The sequence below is a fragment of the Dendropsophus ebraccatus genome, chromosome 9, assembly GCF_027789765.1.
Source record: "Dendropsophus ebraccatus isolate aDenEbr1 chromosome 9, aDenEbr1.pat, whole genome shotgun sequence".
NCBI classification, from domain to species: Eukaryota; Metazoa; Chordata; class Amphibia; order Anura; family Hylidae; genus Dendropsophus; species Dendropsophus ebraccatus.
In genome coordinates, this window is record NC_091462.1 from 72934755 (window position 1) to 72953388 (window position 18634).

Here is an 18634-nt window from a genome sequence, read left to right on the forward strand (position 1 = left end):
TACATGCCAGCGGCATGTGAACGGTTTTTTTTTTTTTAAAAGTTGTGTTTGAGTGGAATATAGATTTTATTTCTGTTTATTCACTTTGCAACTTTTTTTTTTACACCTACCTAAAACCTTTGCAAAATACTGTAGAACCTTTGACTCCTGACAGCCTGGATTATATTTCATGTCATGTTTTTGCGAGAACAGGAATACTGCAATATCCTTCACCAATGTACTAGACTGATGCATACCTGGAGGCCATGAATGGTGTCATATCTAACTCCAAGGGGAATGACACATACGTTGTAATCTTCCGCCTTAACTTAGCCGAATGCTCAAACCGCTGTGTCAGAAAAAAAAAAAATACCAAAAATATAAAATACTGTTTGGTGTTATAAAAGATGTGTAGATTACATAAAAAGAATACATGCTTGTGAATTCACTCCTAATTTCAGAGCTGTACAAGTCAGGCCAGTCATTGGAGTGCTATGAAGGAAGTACCAGAATATATGCCCCTGTTACAGCGTATCTGGTATTGCCGATATTGACACAGGCCTGTGATAGATCTAATCTCATGCAGTTAAATGAGAAGTGTGGTCAAAAGTATTGTATTGCTTTTTTGTAAGTATACTAAATTTAATAAATTGAGCAGATCGGGCGGCCGGGGCTGCGGGCGGCTGGCTGGAGCATATACTTCACCTGGTCCCCGCTCCAGCTTGCTGAAGACATCGGGAACCGCTGGAGCCGGGATCAGGTGAAGTATCAGCTCCGGCGGCCGGGGGGTTAATGGGGTGGGCTGCAGACAAACTCGCAGCAGGGATGTACATCCCTGCTGTGTGTTTGTCTGCCATTAAAAGTATAGGGCCGGGATCTGCAGCGAGTCTCGCTGCAAATACGCAGCGAGGGGGCTCGCTGCAGACCCGCCAAGTGGGTTTGTAGCCTTAGGATGTGTTTACACATACAGGATCTGCAGCAGGTTTCATGGCGCATATTTGTTTTGAATCTGCAACTTCAAATCTGCTGCAGATCCTGTATGTGTTAACCTACCCTTAACCCTGCGCTCACTAGAAATGTGCATTGCAGTTTATTTTACTTTTAGGTTACTGAGACCTGTAGCTTTTAAAGTTGTGTACTGACCGGGATGTGTACTGATATAATGAATATTGTATATAAGCTACTTTGCAGGAATGTTATAAGCAGTGGCAGTAACTCTAGATATTTTTCTATATACTGGTCCCACTCTATGGAAATGAATTTTTGACTGATCAATTGACTTTGTTTTAAACTGTAGGAATATATCAAGGAAACATATCAGTTATGTAGGATTACTTGTCAATACATAACCACCTATAAAGCTACACAGTAGTGTGCAATTGAGTGTTTGTGGTTATATGGGGATTTCATGTGTACCAGAATAAATACTGCGACTACAACCATTCTGAGATATAACAAGGCCGCCGGGGTTCTTACTTTGAGATGAAAACAAGCCACAATAGGCAGTTTCTTCATAGTGAGCTGCTTCGTAGACTCTTGGTAACTATGGCAACCACTGCATTTGATTTTGGCACTACTTCCTAGATGCTCTGGCCGCGTAAACCTGGAAGAGAATAGACATTCATGTAGCTACACAACACAGCCAGGCATCAGAATAGAGATACAGGCTGGATAAAAAGCCATTTTATAATATGCGCTGGTCTCTGATCCCCCTTAGTCTGGATCTGACTGTAACCGCACAGGCACCATGTCATGTATTCATCCAAACATCTTTGCAGGAACTAAGAGTCCTCCACATTAAACGTTTACTGGAACATGTTTCCTTGTTTTGTCGTAAGTAACACTATAAACCGTCATTTAAATACCACTATTGCCTCTAGGAACATGCAGCATATGAGAGCGAGTAGTCGTATGCAGTAACTACATAAAGATTTCCCCAATTTACCACATAGATGAATCATGCGATCACCATGTACAGGTACCCTTATGCATTATCAGTATATACAAAAATGTTGGCAGAGGTGGTATAACACTGGTTCTGTTCTACTGGTAAACCTTGGGCCCTGACATGTGAATGTTAACATACACGCAGTCAAGGCAACAGAAGGGACAGTAAACTCCCGCCATGGACAATAATGCTCCCGCCATGACAAAGTGCAAAGCGTTAAGCCAGGGTTGGGGAACCTTTAGCCATCCAGTTGTTGTAAAACTACAATTCCAATCAAAGCTTTAGCTTTGGTTATCCGGGCATGATGGAAATTGTAGTTTTGCAGCAGCTGAAGGGCCAACTGTTCCCCATCCCTGTGTTAAGCTAAAATCCAAATTCCTCAGATTTTAACCCTTTGAGGACCAGGCCCAAAATGACCCAGTGGGCCGCGCAAATTTTGATCTTCGTGTTTTCGTTTTTCCCTCCCCCCCCTTCTCAGAGCTCCAGCACTCTCAGTTTTCTATCTACAAGCCATGTAAGTGCTTGTTTTTTACAGGAATAGTTGTACTGTGTAATGGCGTAATTCATTTTACCATAACATGTACGATGGAATTCCAAATATATTATTTATGAAGATATAAATAGGTGAAATCGTAAAAAAGAATGCAATATGGTAACGTTTGGGGGGTTCCTGTGTCTACGTAATGCACTATATGGTAAAAGCGACATGATACGATTATTCTATAGGTCAGTCCGAACACAACCATATGCAGGTTACACAGATTCTCTAATGTTATATATATTTTTTTTTTATGAAATCCTTTTTTTTGCCAATTAAATATTAATAAAATGGGCTTATTGTGACGCTTATAACGGTTTTATTTTTTCACCTACGGGGCTGTATGGGGTGTCATTTTTTCTGCCATTATCTCTAGTTTTTATTAATACCATATTTGTGAAGATCGGACGTTTTGATCACTTTTTATTGATTTTTTTTAATATATAATGTAACATAAAATCAGTAATCTGCGCACTTTTTCCCCTCTTTTCGTGTACGCCGTTTACCGGTCACAATGACGCTTGTTATATTTTAATAGATTGGACAATTCCGCACGCTACGGTATATTATATGTTTATCTATTTATTCATTTTTATATGTTTTATTTATATAATGGGAAAGGGGGGTGATTTAGACTTTTATTGGGGGAGGGGTTTTGGGGTAGTGTGTTAGTGTTTTGAACTTTTTTTTTTTACACTTTTGAAGTCCCTTTGGGGGACTTGTACATACAATACTTAGATTTCTACACTGATGAATGCTATGCCATAGGCATAGCATTGATCAGTGTTATCGGCGATCTGCTCATTGAGCCTGCCTGTGCAGGCTTAGTGCAGCAGATCGCCGATCGGACCGCACGGAGGCAGGTGAGAGACCTCCGGCAGTCCGTTTCAACGATCGGGACCGATCGGTAAGTGACAGGGGACTCCCCCTGTCACTTACACTTAAACGCCGCGGTCGCGCCGTGATCGCGGCGTTTAAGGGGTTAATGACACGCTGCAGCGTGTCATTACCGGTGAGGTCCCGGCTGCTGATTGCAGACGGCCCCCACCTGCTATGAAGCGCGCTCCGCTCCGGAGCGCGCTTCATAGCGGGAAAAACACCCAGGACGTAAGGTTACGTCATGGGTCGTCTGGGGACAGACTTCCATGACGTAACCCTACGTCCAGGGTCGTCTAAGGGTTAATTTAATCAAACAACTATGGGTTGTGGTGCACAAGCAAGTGTGATCCATGAAGGCTCTACCTTAAAGGGAATCTGTACCAAATAGAGGCTTAGCCCTGTATGTCAATTAGTTAAGACAGGGAAGGTGTTGAAAGAAAGGTGTGTGCATGCTGTGACTCAGTTCACATCTGTGGCACTTCAGCTTCCAAGAAAATGCAATTTTATAAGTCCACAAATAGCCATCAGTAACGACAAAAACATCATTAGTTTTATCTCTCTATCACCTGTCTGCAGCTCTGTACCTAGTACAGACCTGACAGGTTACCTTTAAAACTTACAGGATCTGCTGCCAACTTGATGCCAGATACAATGGGACACCTCCCAGAGTCTTGTGCAGTCCATGCTTTGATGTGCCAGCTACACTATAGTTAGTTTTTACATTACAGCTTGTTGGTGTATACAGTGGTTTGCAATAAATTAGAACAAAAAATTTTTTTCCAGTAATTCAATTAAAAAAGTGACCTTGTAAATTCTATAGAATCATTACATACAGAGTGAATTTTTTCTAGTGTTTATTTCTGTTAAAGTTGATAATTATGGAGTACAGCCAAGAAAAACACAAAAGTTAGTATTTCAGAAAATTAGAATAATTAAAGGGGTAGTGCAGCGGTAAAAAATTATTCACAGAATATTCACAGTGTTATTCTGTGAATTTTTTACCGCCACACTACCCCTTTAACCCAAAACACCTGCAGTGGCTTCCTAAGTGTTATAAAAGGTCCCTTAGTCTGGTTCAGTATGCAACACAATCATGAGGAAGACTGCTGACTTGACAGATGTCCAGAAGGCAGTCATTCACACACTCCACAAGGAGGGTAAGCCACAAAAGTTCATTGCTAAGGAAGCTGGCTGTTCTCACAGTGCTGTCTCAAATCATATTAATGGAAGGTTGAGTGGAAGGAAAGAGTGTGGTAGATAAAGGTGCACAATCAACCGCAGTCTTACAGGGATTGTTACGAAAATGCCATTGAAAAATTTGGGAGAGATTCACAAAGAGTGGACTGCTGCTGGAGTCAGTGTTTCAAAAGCCACCACATCCAGACGTCTGCAGGACATGGGCTACAAGTGTTGCATTCCATGTGTCACTCCTGACCAATAAACAACGCCAGAAGCTTCTTATCTGGGCCAAGGAAAAGAAGAACTGGACTGTTGATCAGTGGACCAAGGTGCTGATTTCAGATGAAAGTAAATTTTAAATTGTATTTGGAAAACAAGGTCCCAGAGTCTGGAGGAAGAGTGGAGAGGCTGTACACAATCCAAGCTGCTTGAGGTCTACTGTGAAGTTTCCACAATCAGTGATGGTTTGGGGAGCCATGTCATCTGCTGGTGTAGGTTCACTGTGTTTCATCAACACCAAAGTCAATGCTGCCGTCTACCAGGAAATTTTAGAGCACTTCATGCTTCCCTGTGCTGAAAAGATTTTTGAAGATGGAATTTTCATCTTCCAGCAGGATTTGGCACCTGTCCACACTGCCAAAAGTACCAATACCTGGTTTACTAACCACAGCATCACTGTGCTTGATTGGCCAGCAAACTCGCCAGACCTTAACCCCATAGAGAATTTATGGGGTACTGTCAAGAGGAAGATGAAAGACACCAGATCCAACCCTGCAGATGAGCTGAAGGCCGCTATCAAAGCAACCTGGGCTTCAATAAGACCTCTGCAGTGCCATCAGCTGATCTCCTCCATGCCACATCGCATTGATGCCGTCATTCATGCAAAAAGGTGCCCCGACCAAGTATTGAGGGCATTTACTGTACAGACTTTTCATTTGGTCGACATTGTGTTAAAAACATTTTTTTTCGGTTGGTTTTATATAATATTTTAATTTTCTGAAATAGACTTTTCGGATTTTCTTGGCTCTAATCCATAATCATTAACTTTACCAGAAATAAACGCTTGAAAAAGTTCACTCTGTATGTAATGACTATAGAATGTCAAGTTTTTGAACTGAATTACAGAAAAAAAAATTTTTTTTTTGTTTTCTAATTTATTGCAACCCACTGTAAATGCAGCTGCAGGATTCACTTTTTTTTTTTTTTTTTAGATAAATAATATTGTAGAGAAGTTGCACAGAACTCATTCAAAGCAGCTGCTCTACTTCTGGTAGTAAGAATACTGGGACCTTTTTTTCAGCATGCAAACTACTGGGATGAAAACAGGGACCAACTACATATCACAACATACTTTCCATTTACATGATATAGTACCCCTCTTCCTATGGACATTTGTTTAAAAATGACAGCACTATAGAAAAGCGGCAACAAATTAAGAATGGAACACACTGCATAGAATAATCTACTGCTCTAAACAAAAATATAAGCGTTCACCTGCAAATCTCCAATGTGAAAGTATTTACCCAATTATAAAGTGACCAGTATTACCTTCTCAGACAATCTGTTAGTGTTGTTGTTCCAGAAGCGTGACTTTCCCCATTCACAACACCACCATCACTCCCTGGGCTCAGAGGCCAAAAAGGACTTGAAGAACCAGGCAAATCCAAGCTGATGTCCCAGAATGGATCTATCGTTGTGGAAACACCACTGAAAAGAAAATGGAAGAGACATGCTTGTTTAATAATACTAATACTGTATTTTCCGGCGTATAAGACGACCCCCAACTTTTCCTGTTAAAATATAAAATTTGGGATATACTGGCCATAAGTCTACCCCACTTCCAGCACGCACCAAATAAAAATAAAAAAAAAAACCCATCAGATTTGTTTTCAATTAGGTAATTTTTATTCACCTGCTTATGACATGCAGGTACTTAGCAGAGAAACTGTCACTTATAATTATAAGGCTGTTTGTCATTAAACATGTGAACATAAAACCGTGCAAGTTATTTTAACTTTTCCTAATGCACTCCTAACCTGAAAGGAAGGATAAGACAATAAACCCATGGCAGCTGCGATGCTGTTTGACAGCTTGGAAAACAACCAAAGTGGAAGTAATGATGATGATAGCAGGAAGATACAGCAACAAACAATAGAGAGACAATGCCAGGCAAGTCCCTGGCGTGTTAACGCCAATTACAACTGCAAGCTACTGTATTTTTATAGGTTTGGCTGGCGTGAGTTTCCCTTTAAAATCCTCCTGTTTATCATCTGACGTCATAAGTACATCAATGACGTCTTGTGCTACATTTGTATGGATCGAATTCCGTATCAGATGGTGTTGTCTCAGCTTAGGCTTACTCTTCATCTTCCCACAAGTAGTCATCCTCCATACCATCTAATGAATTTGATATGCCGCATTTCTCGAAAGAGTTGATTGCCGTTTCTGCATCAATGACAAATTGGCACAAAGCACGCATGTTTCCTCCTTTTGTGAATGACTTTTTGCCGCTAACCATTAACTCATTCCACTGTTCTCGGATGCGATCTTTAAATGGCTTGTTTAGGCACACATCCAGTGGTTGTACCAACAATGTCAATCCTGCAGGAATAACTGCGGCATCAGTGTTTAGTCTTGCAAGCCTTTGCTTGGTGCTGGGGGTTAAATGAGCCCTCAACATATCCCACACCAGTAGACTACGTATTTGAATAAGTCCACCTGGTCGCCTACTCCATACATCATCAAATCATAGCTTTACCCCTTCTTCATCCATCCAGCCTTTTTCATTCACATGTACAAAACAGCCTGCAGGGAACTTAAGTTTAGGCATTGCTTTTCTTTTAAAAATAATCATTGGTCTCAGTTTGGCGCCATCAGCTGTGCATCCTAGCACCACTGTAAAACTGGACTTCTCATGTCCTGTTTTAATTAAGATCGTTTTTCCACCTCTTTGATGGACAGTTTTATTTCCTACCATATCAAAATTCATTGGAGTTTCATCCACATTTCCAATACTGCTTAGGCTGGGTTCACACTGCGTTTTTGCAATCCGTTTTTTTCCATCCGTTTTTTGCAAAAAAAAAACGGATAAAAAACGGATTGCAAAAAATGGATCATTTGTGTGCATCCGTTTTAACCCGTTTTTCCATTGACATCCATTATAAAAATAAAAAACGTTGCTGACACTTTTTGTCCGTTAAAAAAACATATCCATTAAACGGACAGCAAAAACGCAGTATAAACTCACCCTTAACGCGTAGCCATGTTTAGAGCGCTGTTTTATGACATATCGGTGGAAGCTTTTAGTTTGCTATCAAGAGCTGCAGGAAATTTTGGGGCAATTTTTGTCTTTTGCCTCAGTACCATATTGTGCCCTGCCATGAATCTAGAACACCAAGATACAGTGGCCTTGAATTTGTTACTGTGATCTGGGTTAGATTTGGCCCACTGAAGTGCAAACAGACGTATTTGGTTTCGTGTCACTACATAACCGTTTTGGCGATGCTCATTCACCTTGCCTGCTACATGTTTTTTGAGCTCTGGCCAATGTGCGGCGCCTCTTCTTAATGCACACTTACCCCTTGACATACTCTGTAATGCTTTTTCATGTGCTTTCCAGTCCCAAACCATCTTTTCTGTTACTCCATACTGTCTTGCAGCAGCACAGTTCTTATGTTCCATGGCAAAGTTTACAAATTTAAGTTTAAGTTTGAAACCGGCTTCATATTTCTTTCTTCATGCTGGTGTAGCTATGATGGGGTTTTGACTGTGGGGCTGTATGGACAGGCAGATTAGGGTACTGGGGCTGTACGGACAGGCAGATTAGGGTACTGGGGCTGTACTGTATGTGGTACCCAGTATACAACAACCATCCAATCACCAAGCAATGTACCTTACTGGTGATTGGCTGGTTGTTGTATACAAAGCCTGCATGGATTGGTCAGTTGTCCCTGCCTGCCCAGCCCTCCCTGTTTTAGAGGACTCTTACTAGTCTGGCCCGCCCTTGTATCCTATTAACTCCCCCTCTGCCTCTCAGACCTCTGCCTGCAGTCCTCAGGAGCTAGATCTTAAAGGTAGAGAAGGAGTTAATAGCATACAAGGGAGCATCCCCTCTGTAGGCAGTGACTTGGACCCCTGAAGACATATGGTGACATAAGGTGATGGGACCCGGGGTAAGGAAAAACGAGCGGCGCTGTGCACAGACAAACATGCATCTTTAACCAGTCTGGCCCGCCCCTGTATTCTGCTATCTGCACTGCATCTGAGAGGCAGAGAAGCAAGTGCCGTGCAGCAGAAAACAGTACCGGGCCAGACTGGTTTAAAGATGCATGTTAGTGCACAGCACCGCTCGTTTTTTCATACCCCGGGTTCCTGTCACCTTCTTATGCCTTCGTGGGTCCCCTTCTTACGGTCGCCACATACAGCGACCATATGAAGGGACCCCTAAAGACACACGAAGGCATATCAAGTTGACTGGACCCGGGGTATGGAAAAACGAGCGGCGCTGTGCACAAACAAGCATCTTTAAACCAGTCTGGCCCACCACTGTATTATGCTGCACGGCATTGCTTCTCTGCCTCTATATCTTGCCAGGATTCCTTTTAGCGAGGAGCACTTACGCATGCGCGCCTCAATCTCCTGCACTTGTCTGCCTTTGAATCTCACGAGGACTAGAGAAGAGAGACCACGAGCTTCGCTTCCCTGTAGTCCTCGTGAGGTCTGAGAAGGAGGCATGTACCAGCAGCATTGAGGGGTGGGCCAAATAGGTGAAGATGTCTGTTTGTCTTAAACATCGGCGCTCATTTTTTTTTTATACCCCCGGGTCCAGGTCACCTTCATATTCCTTCATAGGGTCGCCGCATACACTGGGGATGTGGCCGTTCTTGAGCTCCACCACCGTATGCAGCGACCACAGATAAAGAAAGTAGAAAGTAATCTTATACGCCGGAAAATACGGTAATTATGTAAGACTATAACGCCTTTATTTTTGAGCTCCTGAAGTCTAAGGGTATATGCACACGTAGTAATTGTCGTAAAACTCTGTGCAGAATCCACTGCTCATCCCCACTTCCCTCTTTGCCAGCTTCATATGCTCCATTTTATGCCCTGGGAGATTCCGCTGCCCGCCCAAAGAATTGACATGGTGAATTCCGCACGGAGTTTCCCAACAGTTCTTTACTGGACCCTGCTTGGGTTTCCAGGTGTCATTAAGACAGGGAGGGGGAAGAGAAAAGGCATTCCAGCTTGAAGCTATTCAGGAGCTTTGAAAAGCCTCTCACTCTTTGAACCAGAGAGCAGCATTTTTCTACATTTTGGAAGCACAAACAGGTATATAAAAAGGTACCATGTGTCTCTGTGAGCTATCTAAGGATGTTTATACAGATTTATATGACAGATTATCGGCTTTGGCTTCAATAAGCGTCAGATAAATCAGTCTGTGTAAACACACCATTACAGTTTGAAACAATAATTGCCGTTAAAATTTAGGGCATTTGGTGCAACTGGGCAGTTCTTTAGGCCTCAGATCTGCCATACAATCATGTTTCTGGAGTGTAGGAAAACCAGAGTACGTGGAGCAGATAAGATAATATGTACATGTCGAAGGCTATATTTGTAAAATGGGATTTCTGATGCTTTTCTGGGACTGTAGGACAAAACACTAAGAGTGTCGGTATGCTTTTGCTAGGGGCTGTATATTCCATGTCAATAAGTGCTGTACAAAAATAAATTGGTTTTTGGAGTGTACTAAGACAGATCACTAGCAGCAAAAAGCAAAAAAATTTAAATTTAATATGTATAAACACACACACGGTCCTTTGGTGCATACCCCAGCGGATTCTTTTGCACCATCCAATTAAGTATATTCATAACGTAGTGACTTTCTTACCCTGGCCAAAGACCCCACTTGCAGTTACTGTGCAAGCATCAGATCTTGGGCTGGGGAAAGAAGTCTCCGGGGAACACCCCTAATGCATCAAATGATCCCATTTAAACAAAGTTTTATATAAAGTTTAACCTGTTTGTTTTTTTATTGAATTTGCCAAAATCTCAATGCCAAACCAGAAATACAAGCATACAATTAGGTAACAAGAATACTTAAAGAGAACCAATCACGGGCGAAAATGAATTTTTTTTTATTCCCTAATTAGATGTAAATCCTAATTTTAACAATATTTGTAAATATAATTAATTAATTTCAAAGCTGCATTTTTTAAATATTTCTGTTTTACTTTCCTGCCTCGCGCCGGCTCTTTTCAAAAGAGCCGTCGCGAGACAGGAAACTCCCGTCATGCAGAGCGGCAGCAAGGCCGGTGGGGGCCCGCCATCTTGATGACGTCACTTGCGTTCCACCGCTGGAACGCAAGTCACGTCTTCAAGATGCCCCCCCCCCCCCCGGCCTAGCTACACCAAACAAGCGGATTAGGTAAAGTATAAGACTGTAAAGGCAGTCTGTATCTTCATGAAGTCTATTTATGAAGATAAAGACTGCCTTTGCAGTCTGTATCTTATGCCTTACCTACTACTCTGTGCCGGTGCAGCAGGGCCGGCGCCGCCATCTTGATTACGTCTTTGCGTTCCACCGCTGGAACGCAAGTTACGTCATCAAGATGGCGGCGCCGGCCTTGCTGCACAGAACAGAGGATTAGGTAAAGTAGAAGATACAGACTGTAAAGACAGTCTGTATCTTCATAAATAGACTTCATGAAGATACAGACTGCCTTTACAGTCTGTATCTTCTACTTTACTTACTCTGTTCTGTGCAGCAAGGCCGGCGCCGCCATCTTGATGACGTAACTTGCGTTCCAGCGGTGGAACGCAAAGACGTAATCAAGATGGCGGCGCTGGCCCTGCTGCACCGGCACAAAGTAGTAGGTAAGGCAGTCTGTATCTTCATAAGTAGACTTCATGAAGATACAGACTGCCTTTACAGTCTGTATCTTCTACTTTACCTAATCCTCTGTTTCTGTGCAAGCAAGGCCAGGCGCCGCCATCTTGATGACGCAACTTGCGTTCCAACGGTGGAACGCAAATGACGTCATCAAGATGGCGGCGCCCGGCCTTGCTTACACAGATACGAAAGAGTAGGTAAGGCATAAGATACAGACTGCAAAGGCAGTCTGTATCTTCATAGATAGACTTAGGGAAAGATATACTTTATTAGGGACAGTGAAATTTAGATGATAGGTTCTCTTTAAAGTACATAGGTATGCAAAGGTTGACTGGATTGTATAAATTATAAACTCAAATGTCATTAACCCCTTAATGACAATGGACGTAAATGTATGCCATGAAAGTCAAGGCCCAAGTGACCTTTTGCATAAATTGACATCATCGTCTGCAGGGCTGCTTTAAAGCGAGCTCAGGAGCAGAGTTTGCTTCAAAGAGAGTGAGGATCGGCTGCTGTGAGCAGCTAGGTCCTCACTGTTAAAAATGGCCCGCCGCCCGCCATTAAAGGAGAACTCCGGCCAAAATATAGTTTTTGATATGTTATTACATAGGCAAAATCCTAATATACACAAATTATGGGAAATGCACATATAGTGTTATTTCCCTTAATTTAGTAGTTCAGATTACAAAGTACACCTGTCCCTGAAAAAAACAAGCCCTTACATGGCCATGTAGATTGAGAAGTAAAAGTTATGGCTCCTAGAAGGCGAGGAGGAAACAACTAAAACGCCAAGTTGAAAATTGTTAGTCATTTGGGTCATTTTCGGCTCCCTCCTTAAGGGGTTAACAAGAAAATACAGCTTTGTATTCAGCATCAAAACACCTCCAGGTAAATAAAAGCAGGTTCATATGTACAAACCTGCTGTTTGGTTAAAGGGAAACCTACAACTTGTTTACTGCCAACTGGGTGACCAAAGAGCACATCCAACAGTGAGTGACTTTCTGCATTATATTACAAATTAGGTTTTAAATAGACTAAACTATTATTGACTCACTGGCACACTTGACAGGTTACATCAGACTGGAGGCCTCCTGTGAAAATTTGGTCTATAATGCAATTACAGTGGTTCGGATTGTTGGCCTTCTTCCCGTTGTCATCACCTGGTAAAATAAATAAAGTGAGACTGTAAGACAATATCTTATCCACATTCACAATTCCTGACATCACATTCTCTCTCCAGTCAGGATCATTGCTAAAAATTTAAGAATGTGAAAGGTGAGAATATTAAAAAAAAATTTCAACTTATTTATTTCAACACGTTTCCAGTGGATTCTAAGAAGTTTACACACAGTTAGCATTTGTTAACAGCTTTTACATGGTCTAACCTGAGTCAAATGTCTTGGGTGCCTTTCCACAGGCCTCTCAAAAAGCTGCTTGTACATTTTATATAGGATTGAAGTTATGGCCTTTACATTCTCTTCACTTTGTTGTCCTAAAAAGGGTTATCCCAAGTTTAAAATGTATCCCTATCCATAGGACAAAGTATAAGTAGCTGATATGTGGGGGAGGGGGTGCCCAGCTGAAACTCAGTAGCACCCAAGCTTTAACTCCCTGGTTAAAGGGAATCTGTCGGATCCCTACCAGGTAGAGCTGCAGACAGGTGCAGCACTTCAGCTTCCAAGAAAAATGCTACAAGCAGATAGCTGTGGCACTTCAGTTTTTTTTTTAGGAAAAACGCAATTTTCTAACTTTTCAAATGGCCATCAAAGACAAAAGCATCACTAGTTATCTCCCTACCATCTATCTGCCTGTGTCCGCAGCTCTGTACCAACGGACCTGACAGATTCCCTTTAATGTTGCTCTCATATTTTTCTTTCTTGTTTTGTGAAAAGCACCAGTCCTTCCTTCAGCAAAGCCTCACCCACAAACAAGCTGCTGCCCAGCATGCTTTACAGAAAGGATGGTGTTCTTAGGCATTGGAGAAAAAGAAAAGCTGCCCTGGTCATCAATGTCTTAGCTCTCCTATGAACTTTTTATATAGTCCTTATCTCTTTTCCAAAACCAATCTAATGATGTGTAAATCCTTACTGTTGTAGACAGCAGGGAGAATAAAATGACAATCCTTCCTAAATTCCTATACGCTCTAAGGGCCCATTCACACTGAGAGAAAAAAAAACAGGTGGAATTTCGCGACGGAGACATCACTCAGAATCCTGCCTGCCTCAGCACAAAGAATTGACATGTCCATACTGCCCAAAATACCGAAGGACCAAGAAAATACCATGCGGCACTCACTTTCAATCCACTTATTATGCCATACACATTACAATGTACAAACACAGGCCTGTCCAAAATACCACCTGTGAACCCTGCTAAACCCTACCACATGTACACCACCAATGAAGTTAAATAGAATTTCTGGAATTATCCACAGTATTAAAAGGCACAGACAACTTGGTGAATGTAAACTTTTTATCCACTGGAATTTGGTTATAGTGAATTATAAATGCAATAGTCCGTCTATGAACATTTCTTGGAAAAATTGCTTGTCATGTATAAAATAGATATCCGAAACTTACTAAAACTATAGTTTGTTGCCATGGAATCTGTGGAGGGGAGAAATATGAGTTTTAATGACTTGAGCCTAGGTGCATGGAAACAAAGCACATGCAACACACTACATTAGAAATATCTAGTTCTTTGACTCCTCTGACACTCCTAATGTTCTGCTCGGGTTTACTTTTTTGTCCCATTATGGTGGGTGAACAGTATTTTTATAACATGAGCATAGAAGGCCTCCTGTGTCCAGTTGTCCTGGGTTGAATAAAGTGCAACCTGACCTGTCAGACATTTATGGTAGGTATTCTGAATAAGCCGCAATAGTAAAAAGGAAACTCTCTAAATACTAGAGATTTAGGGTCCGCTTACACAGAAAGATTATCTGACAGATTATCTGCCAAACATTTGAAGCCAAAGCCCAGAATGTATTTGAAAAGAGGAAAAATCTCAAGAGACTTTCCTTTATGACCTGATCCCTGTTTATAGTCTGTTTCTGGCTTTGGCTTCAAATCTTTGGCAGATAATGTAAATGGACCCTTAGGCTCAGGTGCATGCACAGAAAGGTTGTTCCGTACGCACACGCAGGTAAGCACCAATTACTGTGCTTCACCTGTACATGTGACTTGGAACCATGGCAAGCACCACAATTAGAAGGAAGCTGCAAGTGGTTTCAGGCTGTGTTTACTTGTTGCAGGTTTACCAAAGTTGTGGCAAATACAGTGCTATTATACAGCAAAGTTGGTAAAGTAGCACCATGTTTGCTACACCACCATCAAAACCAATGTACAATCTCAACAAACACTGTAATGTTTAAACACGTGTAATAAACCTATAGTGGTATTCCCATTTAGGCATGTTATCCTCTATCCATGGGTTAGGTAACATGCTAATCAGTTGGCGTCTGACCGCAGGGACTACCCACTAATCTAGAGAATGAGGGTATGCTGCACTTAGGAATGAAGGGATGGCACCCAGCATTCCATTCATTCTCTATGAGGCTGCCAAACATTTCCATGTTTAGTAGTCAGTGATCTCAGTGGTCAGCCTCCACCAACCAGTATCTTTCCGCAACCTAGAGATTAGGGATAACATGCTTTAGGGCCCTTGCATACTGAGTAAAAGAAGCAAATTTTACTAGTTGATTCCGCTCAAAATTTAGCCTGTCCTATTTCTTCAAGGGAATTTCTCTTGTGCCTCTCCTCTCAAAGAACAAACGTGTTAATTTTTTTTAAGAGGAGCAACGCAAGAAAAAACCCATTGAAGAAATTTCAAGCAAAATCTGCCGCACAGACTCCACTTGTAAATTTAGTCTCTTTTACTCAGGGTTCAAGGGCCCTTAAAAGGTAAAATAGACATGTACAATGTGTATGGACTTACCTTTGCAGTGTCTGTGCAGTACATCTAATGCAGCAATTAGAAACTCATGTGCATCCTGTTGCTCGTACCCTGCTAAATGCCGTGCATGTGTCCATACAAGGTGCAGTAGCCTATACGGAATGTGTGGAGATCGGTGCCCAGAGTAGAACTAAGTCATGAACAGTGGGAAAGAAAAAAAATAATTAAAAAAAAAAAAATAAAAAAAATAATCACAGCTGAACATTCCAGATCAAAATTACTGTACAAGGAACAGACGTAAGTTTTTTATATAGTTAAAGTGTCACTGTCTTTTTTTTGTTTTGTTTAAGCGATTTTGAGGTGATTTTAAGAAACTTTGTAATTGGGTTTATTAGGCAAATATGCCATTATCTGCATTGAAAAGAGACTTTCCCCAGCCCCCCCCTTCTCATTCACTGCTCATTATGAGGAAGTCTCGACTCTCTTACATCAGTCGAGCCCTGTGTAATCTATGGAGAGGGGAGAAGGGAGATTAGTCGCCAGCAGAGAACAAAGGATTACACAGTGGGAGCTGTGTGAAAGCCAGTATTCAGAGGTCAGTGCTGACTTCAGAGGAGATAGCTTTGTGATGTAGCTTTGAATTAACTCTTTATACCAGAGAAAATTAAGTTTAATTCCCTGGTGGATGGCAGGGAGATGGGTGGGAGGTGGTCATCTTAGCTGCTCTCTCCCTGTCAGCGCACTCTGTGGGCTTGAGTGACAGACAGAGAGGCCCATTACTGGCACCTCTCCCAGTCAATCATCCCTGCCAAGCACGCCGAAAAGACACGGGTGGGAAGCTACCCAGATGACCACCTCCCGCCCTTCTTCCTGCTGCGCGCTGGGGGATTGAACTTCATTTTCTCCAGTATAGAGCTGCTGCAGCCGTGGCCGGTACGTGTCACAAGCTGCACAGGAGCTTTATACAGTGCTCCAGGGAACCAAATCAGCCCAATTGGGCTGAATTGTTCCCTTTAGTAACAATCCTTTTACATTTCTTACACACACTTAAATGGGGTTATCTATGATTAGAAAAACATGGTCTGGTTTACTGCAGGAACTCTGTATGGTATTCCAGCTCAGTTCCATTGAAGTGAATGGAGCACAGTTGTAATATCATGAATCCCCCAAATGCAGATGTGGCACTTTTTTCTAATTCTAGGTAACCTGTTTAAGGTGAATGTTTGATGGATTTCAAATACTGCAACTAGAAAATTTGGATTTGTTCTACTGCGCTTTATTAGTCCGTATAGTTATGACTGCTCGGTATGAAACAGCTCTATGTTCTGCACTCCAGTGCAGGGAGGGATGATCCTGTCCTCTTCAGCGGTTATGTAACTACAATGGTAATCTTCGAGTGGGTTCATATTAGCATGTGTGCATTTGGTGCATTATAGCTGTAATCCAGTTTGGTCAGTAGAGTTAGAAGCATAGCAGAGGCAGGCTGAAGTTATCAGCCAATAGGTCGGTAGATCAATATAGACCTGCAAGTTACTAGCAGATTTATATTTTAATAGTCACATGGGGTTTACATTGTTCTTTTGTCAAAAAACTAGGAAAATAAAAAACACATTTCTAACATTAAAACCTTGTTCTGCAGCTCCTGGTTATGCCTTTCCAAAAAATACAGTTTTACACAAAGCTTCTGTTTAGTGCAGGTGCAAACATTAACAAAAAAACGTAAGGTCAACAGCTGTAAAAGGCTAAGACCAATGACCTAGATTTACCAAAACAGACTTATTTGCCCATTACAAGCAGTCAAAGCACACATTTCACTTCCCAGATTGCTCCAGTAAAATTAAGGATGAGGTGCAATTGGTTGCTAATGGCAAATAGGACAGTTTTATCATGTCTGGGAAGGTATCCCTGCACTACATATTTACCTATTGAAGCATGCATTTAAAAGGGTCGTTAAAAGGGGTTGTCCGGATAGAAAATGGCTAAAGCCTACTGTTTCCTGGTGCTGAAATGTTCGTCACCAAACATTGTGTGGCCGAAGCTACAGGACTTCGATCCACCCTTCCATATCTTGGAAGGCATATTGCTGAGACATGGATTGAGAGAAGTTATGCGCCAGGGAGCAAAAAGCTTCAGCTTATCCTTACACCAAAATAAAAGGAGAGATCCATCAATCACAGACAGCCACTTAAGATTGCCCTGACAACCATACAAACAAGTTGCATTTATACAATATGCATTTTATTTATTTTTAACAGAACACCAAAAAATTTCAACCTTTAAAAACAGTGTTTCAATAATTGATTGCCTCCATTGGCTTGTTAGGGTAAAACCAGGTTTTTCAGGCTTTAAAACAGTGCCAATGTTCTCTCACATTAAATTGATGTTCCTACTGCCATGTATCACGCAGGGACATTGCTTCCTGAGAAGAACGGGCAGTTTTGCTTCCAATTATTCCACTCACCTCCTTGCATTACACCCACAATTTATGGCTTATGTACAGAGAATTTACTCTATCACAAGCCATATTCATCATTTGTTTGCATGTAGATATTTTCTTGCCTCTCCTAGTTAAAGGGGAAGTACGGCGAAAATTTTTATTATTGTATTGTATTGCCCCCCCAAAAGTTATACAAATCACCAATATACACCTATTACAGGAAATGCTTATAAAGAACTTTTTCCCTGCACTTACTACTGCATCAGGGCACTGGAGGGACACCGAGCATCCCCCTGCCATAATCCTCTCCAGCAGCCACAGCCCGCACAGCTCTGGGAGTCGGGTCGTGACATCACCATTTTATCCAGGAAGTAAAGCCTTGATGTAGTAGTAATTGCAGGGAAAAAAACACTTTATAAGCATTTCCAGTAGTAAGTGTATACTTGTGATTTATTAAAGTATTGCCCCCCAAAAAGTTATACAAATCACTGTCTTAAGAAGGATCTTACTATTTTTCTACTATTAATGTTCTAGCTACTGTTTCAGGGTATTCTCACGGTTCTGGAAAAGGGTAAAACATGAAGAGCGACTGAAAAGCTGTTGGCAATGAGCTAGGACATGAGAGATGACAGCACATCAGTAAAACATGACAGGATGCTTTTAACAATGTCTGTCCCCTCTACAAAAGTGCTTTGCCTATTCTAATTCTATTGGTCACAATCAAGCCTTTCATTATCTTAAAGAGACTCTGTACCACACAATCTGACCCCCCCCCCCCCCAAACCACTTGTACCTTCGGATAGCTGCTTTTAATCAAAGATCTGTCCTGTGGTCCGTTCGGCAGGTGATGCAGTTATTGTCCTAAAAAAAACAACTTTTAAACTTGCGGCC

General features: G+C 41.7%; 1 protein-coding gene across 5 annotated transcripts in view; it reads right to left on the reverse strand.

Annotated features, from left to right (window-relative positions):
* USP22 (ubiquitin specific peptidase 22) overlaps nt 1-18634 on the reverse strand; it is a 50721-nt gene that overhangs the window by 6657 nt on the left and 25430 nt on the right. For 4 of the 5 annotated variants that reach the window (XM_069983624.1, XM_069983623.1, XM_069983626.1 and 1 more), the window contains exons 8-13: nt 15349-15496; nt 13992-14018; nt 12467-12572; nt 6072-6230; nt 1456-1582; nt 237-328 (exon numbers count right to left, since the gene is read on the reverse strand). In XM_069983624.1, coding sequence (XP_069839725.1) covers nt 237-328; nt 1456-1582; nt 6072-6230; nt 12467-12572; nt 13992-14018; nt 15349-15496 — 659 coding nt within the window. The remainder of the gene's footprint in view (nt 1-236; nt 329-1455; nt 1583-6071; nt 6231-12466; nt 12573-13991; nt 14019-15348; nt 15497-18634) is intronic. The other variant, XM_069983627.1, reaches the window with a different exon arrangement.